The 6291-nt window shown below is 36.6% G+C and overlaps 1 protein-coding gene across 1 annotated transcript in view; it reads left to right on the top strand.

Moving 5' to 3' along the window:
* glrbb (glycine receptor, beta b) overlaps positions 1–5398 on the top strand; it is a 29574-nt gene extending 24176 nt beyond the window's left edge. Inside the window, exons 9-10 of the mRNA XM_015031943.1 lie at positions 2598–2890; positions 4362–5398. Coding sequence (XP_014887429.1) covers positions 2598–2890; positions 4362–4655 — 587 coding nt within the window. The 3' untranslated portion in view covers positions 4656–5398. The remainder of the gene's footprint in view (positions 1–2597; positions 2891–4361) is intronic.
* Positions 5399–6291: the final 893 nt, after the last annotated feature.

The following is a 6291-nucleotide window of genomic DNA, read 5'->3' as shown; positions in this document are numbered from 1 at the left end:
TATATATATATATAGTTTTTTTTTATTTAAGTTCAGCTAAATCTAATTTTATTAGCATTTTGAGACACAGGAAGTGTTTCCAGGAATTTTCTGTTTGTAAAGCAGGCTGGCCTGCGGAGTTTGAGATATGCTTCCTCACACATGGTCCTATCTTTCCAAAATACATCCACTATAGGCTGGCACTAGATATAAAAGACATATTTACTCCTCTTCCACACCATAACCCACATATAATAAGTCCATATCACTCTCACATGTCAGTATCACCCTCATATATTATTGCCTATTACCCTTGTGTGTGTGCACAGGACTGCCTGGATAAGAAAATCCATTGTTATCCCACCTCATTCATCCACTGCCTCCTTTTTGCTCCATCTTCATTCCAGCTGTTTATCGCCACTTTCATTCCATCATCACTTCAACCCTTCCTGGCGGCCTGCTCTGAATATGATGGCTCCAGGTCAGTCAGCACCCAGGTGTGTTTGTGAGTTTGCATTCCTGCTCATTTTTGTGTCAAATTATATGCACAAAGAGGACAAACTTACTAGATCCTGTATAAATATGTCTAAAAATTCTTAAACTAGTCTGTACTGCGGCAAGATAAGAATACACTGTAAAAATGTCGAAAAATCCAAACCTTGGGTGAGGTTTTTGGCCATTATTCATAATTCTTCACCCACTAACACAGCTTGTTTTTCATTTATGATGGTGCGACAAAACATATCTGTCATTACACCCAAATAATATGTTGAAATTGTTGATTAACGGTTGTCATGGAGATTTGGTGACATCATGGTGCCTCTTTCTGCTCCAGTTCTCCAACAGTGAACCAAGCATCTAACAGTAATTTTGTTAAACACTGTTATCTTTTCCTACACTGAATGAATTTAATCAAATTAAACAATGGATTTCTTTGCATTTTTGAGTGTGGGAGTATGTTGGATCAATTAACAATGAATTTGTTTTGAGACATTTTTTCAGCATCTTTTCTGGGGGTGTCCACATCTATGTGTCTGCCCGACCTTTTCTGCAAGCTTCTCTTTGGTTGAATGATCTTAATTAAGTCTGAGAGCAGCATCTATTAATCATTTGAATGTATTAAAAGTCACTGTAAGGCACATTAGCAGCAAAAAGTGAGATGTTAAGAAAAGAAGTCTGCAGAGCCTTTCATTGACGTTGGAATAACCTCTTAACGTTGGTCGTAATTGCTGTTTCCACTTCGGCCCAGAAGATTTGCTGCTATTTAGGGGAGATCACTAACCTGTAATGATGTAAGCTTTGAGAGATAAAAACTCTTTGGAATTACGTACTCATTAGAGGCTGTCTGTGCTTTTAACAAAAGGAAACAAATCAGCTTTGAATGCTGATTTCAGCAATGTTCTCAGAAACCTTTTGTACCCGTTTGATTACAGCTTTTTGTGCTGACAGGATGGACATTTTTAATTTTCCTTCACAGATAACTGGCTACAAATGGTTCCTGAGTGGAAACAAACAGCAAGTCTCTATAATTTTAGTTGTCTTATTTTATGTTATAACAATGGGAGCATTTATTCTTTAATACTTTGCATCTGAAGAGTCAGTCGTTCCTGGAATCTTTAAAAGATGTCTTGATTAATTGTTCTCCAGATTTTTGGAAGCGTTTCTGTAGATTTTTTACATTTTGTTAGATTTTCTGTCGAGTGGTTGTATCACAGCTGATTATAGAGCTTGTGCAAAAAAAATGAAAGGGGAAGTCAAAGACAGGAGTATGAGGCCTAAAAAATGATCAGTGATGAACAGTTATCTGACTGTAATGTCTTTTAGAAATACAGAAAGTGCAGCAAATGCTTGACAAAGTACCTGAGAAATGCATTATCCATCCTCTGATTCACTCATTTTGTGGATCTGTGAAAAAGTACTTTCTCTCTTACAGATTTCCTCTAGTTTTTGCTTTTTTACAGTCGGATATTTAACCATTGCAAAAATGTCCATATCAGATGATAACTACAGTTGTTTTTTAATGAAAAGCTACTATCTACTATCTAAGCTTACTGGCAGGTTGTGCCACCTTTAGTATTTGGAGTATCTACATTTTTTACATCATTGCAGAGGAATGTTGACTCACTGATCTTTGCAGAATTGTTTTAAATCAGCCACACTGGAATGTTTTTGACCCCCAATGCTCTACATGATGCAGCAGCCTCTTAGATGTACGTCTGCTGTTTGACCAAATCACTGTTTCTTTAGCAATCCAAAGATGGACCTGCTTGTATACTTTAGATTATTGCATTTGAAGTGCTCTGATTGTGAAAAGCTTTTGTCTGCTGGTCATCAGTGGGGTGAAAGTCACAGTGTCCTGCTGCGTCATGGTAGGATCTGTGTCCTCTGTCACATCACTGTTGAAACAACTGTTTCCTTTTTCAGTGAATGGTGGCAGGATTTTACAACATATTTCCAGGCATTGTTTGTCCATGTTGATATGAATAAATATTTGTTCATATTGTTGCTATCCAGTACATCATAATAATGTAACTTTTGTCTTCCTTCTAAAGAGAGTTATTCTTCATTGTCATGCACATTTCTGACTGACTAGGTCATCTGTGCTCCCCGGTATGCAGGGATCCTCTCGGTGCTCTCCCTGTCTTCTGAATGCACCTCGTTAGCTTCAGAGCTGCCCAAAGTGTCCTACGTCAAGGCTATCGACATCTGGCTCATTGCATGCCTGCTGTTCGGCTTCGCCTCGCTGGTGGAGTATGCTGTGGTTCAAGTGATGCTCAACAGTCCAAAGCACATTGAGGCAGAGAAGGCCAAGATAGCTTCCAAGGAGAAGGCTGCAGGGAAGAGTCCTGGTGTGAGGAACAACACCATCAACGGGACCGGAGGGACGCCTCTGCACGTCAGCACCTTACACGTTAGTGACTGGCTTTGATACCATAAGAGAGTGTGTTAGGAAAGCATTAAGATATAGCCACAAACATTTTTTATTTTTAAACTCTAGAATTAAGGCTTTTTCTAAGGCTTTTAATTTGAAAGTCTGAAGTTGTGTTTTTTTTTACTTGTGAGATCTTGAAGTGATTGGTAATTATAATTTTATGTACATTTTTGCAGAAATCAAAATCTTCTAAATTAATTGTGCAAACTACAAAACCTGAAATACCCTGTGTTAGAGCTCTTTCCATTTTAATATCAAATTTCATGCAGACGCCCACACTCAGTAACATGCAGTCAAATGAAGCCCAGACTGCAGATCCAACACCTTCAAGCTGTTTTGCTGCAAAGATCAAATCTAAATGCAAATCAGGAAAATATATTCATTAAAATGTTTTTGTCCCAATGCAAATAACTGTGGGGTCAGAGTTCAGCTTGAACATTTGTAGCAGTTTCCTTAGAAATCCACAACATTGATATACAGAAATAATTTTACATCGGGGTCTGAGTCGCAGCGTTACTCCTTTGAGGTTTAAATCTGTTTTCTCATCAAAAGGAAATTAAAATAACAAAGCTTTAATTATTTTAATGACTTCAGTCTGATTAGATCCTGTCCACCCTGCAGGCTATCAGCAAAGCAAAAAAGGATTTCTTTCAGGTGACCTCAACCTAAAAAACAGTGGATAAAATAGCATTTTACAGGGGTTAAAAGACCCCTCTGATTAGGTAATGTTATGGAGAACAAAGGAATTCTCTTTGTTGACTCCAAACATTCATGCTCTCTTAAAATAGCAGCAGGTGATTTATCAGTGGGAGATTTGTCCAAGTTTCCTGATCAAGCGGCTCATTTACTACATTCTCAAAGTGTTTGCAGTCGAGTCAAAACATTTTTAAAAGCCTCAGATAAATGATTCCTTCAGTTTCTGGAACAATGCGGTATGGATGTTGGATAATAGCTGGAGTTTATACACAGACTATTGTGCAGTTGGCAAATGCTAGCCCAACATTTAGTTATACCAATTAATTCACATACTTATTAGAACAAATGTATAATTGTACCTATTACGAGTAAACTTTTCAGAATCACATGTTAAATAAACTGACCAACTAAATAAACTGAGGGCTTGTCATGGAGTCACTAACCACTAACTTGTTTTTTTTTACATTGAAGTCACAAAAACTTCTGCCTCCATCTATCGCCTGCCATTTCTTGCATCTTTTGTTGCTATAGTAACGTGATGTGGAAATGGTTAAAACAGCTTTCTTTACTGGTGATGGAAATTCGGAGTTTGACTTGTAATTCTGCAGTAGTGAGTTGTCCAGATGGTTCTTTTTCAGCAGTTGTTTCATAACTAGTTTTCTCCTGTTATGTTTCAGAGAAAAATTTAAAAAGAGCAAAATCTGTATATCATAGCAACAAAATGTTTATCTTTTTGTCTCTTGCTGTCTCTCAGGTGGGTGAGACCCGCTGTAAAAAGGTGTGCACATCCAAATCAGACCTGCGGACCAATGACTTCAGCATCGTGGGATCTCTCCCACGGGACTTTGAGCTGTCAAACTTTGATTGCTACGGGAAACCGATTGACACCGGCTCTGCTCTCGGTAAATCCCAGGCAAAGAACAAGAAACCACCTCCCCCAAAACCAGTCATCCCCTCCGCTGCCAAAAGAGTCGACCTGTACTCCAGAGCCCTGTTCCCTTTCTCCTTCCTCTTCTTTAATGTGATTTACTGGTCCATATACTTGTGATTATCTGGAATTATTATCCCACTGCTATAGTTTCATGAGTTCTTTATTGACTGGCTTGTATAAAAAAAGGCTTGCGTTTCCAACTGAGAAGTGAGAAATGGGAACCTTGCCCCTACAGAACTGGTGCTGTGAAGGAAGTAAAAATACTATTTCAGTGCAGTTTCTATATAAGATATAATTTTTTTTAAAAGAAAGATAAAGAATCTTACAATTAAATGCTTTATGCATTTAGTTATACTTAAAGGAAGATTGCTGAAATAAAATAGTCATGGTGAAACAGAAAATTTTAAAGAGGGGAACTGAAACTTCAAAGATGATTTGCTAATCACTGTTTTATTTCAGTTTTATTTCTTTTGCCTTGTTTGTGTAAAGTTTATTGGTTAAAGCATTTTATTTTAGCTTCATTGCAAAGTGTTACATTGTAATTACCTTGCATGTTATAAATACTGCATGTATATGAAGAGGAAATCTAAAAAGATATATCAAATGTTTATGAAATATTAATATTCCAATGATTTACTTTTGAGAAGATTTGTGGATATGTGAAGCACTCTTTCCTGCCAGATGGTCATGTGACACTGCCACTCCTACAACTAATACAACACTTGACTCATCCAAACTGTAGCCTGTGTAAACAGGTCACTACTGAGCTGTGACCGTATATTTGTGAAATTTTCAAGCAAAGAAAATAAATGATCAAATGACTTTCCACCATTTGATGTTATCAAAAATAAGGACAAGAAGCGTGTCTGTGGGTCTCATTATTTATTAATCAATAAATCATTTTAGAACACCTTACACTGGTACAAGTAGGGAAGACAATGTACTTTACTTCAGAAAAAAATAGAAACTTATTGTGACCAAACGATGCCAAAAACACAAGTATCCATTAGCTCCTGCTGTAGTGCTGAGATGGTTGTGTATTAATACATATTGAGGTATATTTAGTGTTTGAAGTATTGAAATAGGCAGAAATAAGTGTTTCTAGAGGGAGGATCAAGTATTTTCAGGTTTCAGCTTCTAATGGGAGGTTTTATTCTCTAACCGTTGTGAATATGTCCAAGTATGCAAATACCAAGAAGAAAACAGTCAAATCTACATCAAATTCCAATAACCAATTTGAATTATTACAGTAATAGTTTCAAATAAAATAAAATGATAAAGTAAAAATAAAATTACAGACACAATGAACTTGAGTTAAAAACTAAGACTAAATTATGTTAATAACCGGAAGTCAGAAGCATAACCAAGTTAACACAGTCTGGAATGCTGTTCTCCAGATAAGGGGAATAATAATTTGTTATTTCTCACTTCATGTCCAGCATTTTTGTCCATTTATGTCTTCATATCTTCCAGTACAACAGCTGCTTGATAACTTGCCAAATCATTTATTTTGCAGACCTGCTTAGGAAATGATTCCTGATTATCAATGTGAAGCTTCACATATGAAACTCATTTCTAGCCTAATGAGCCAAAATAGATGCTGACTTTCTGTCAAAGCACAAGGTGTCTATTTATGAATATTGAAGTCATTTGGCCAAAGTCTGATCAGTGAAGAAAAAAGAAAATAAAAAGCTCAATACTATAATCTGTTTTTCTTTTATGGATTGGTTTGAAATGAGAAAACAAGACTTGT

Source organism: Poecilia latipinna, unplaced genomic scaffold (genome assembly GCF_001443285.1).
Source record: "Poecilia latipinna isolate Pla-1442-1.1 unplaced genomic scaffold, P_latipinna-1.0 Scaffold224, whole genome shotgun sequence".
In the NCBI taxonomy this organism is placed as follows: Eukaryota; Metazoa; Chordata; class Actinopteri; order Cyprinodontiformes; family Poeciliidae; genus Poecilia; species Poecilia latipinna.
This window is presented reverse-complemented; position numbering and strand designations above follow the sequence as displayed.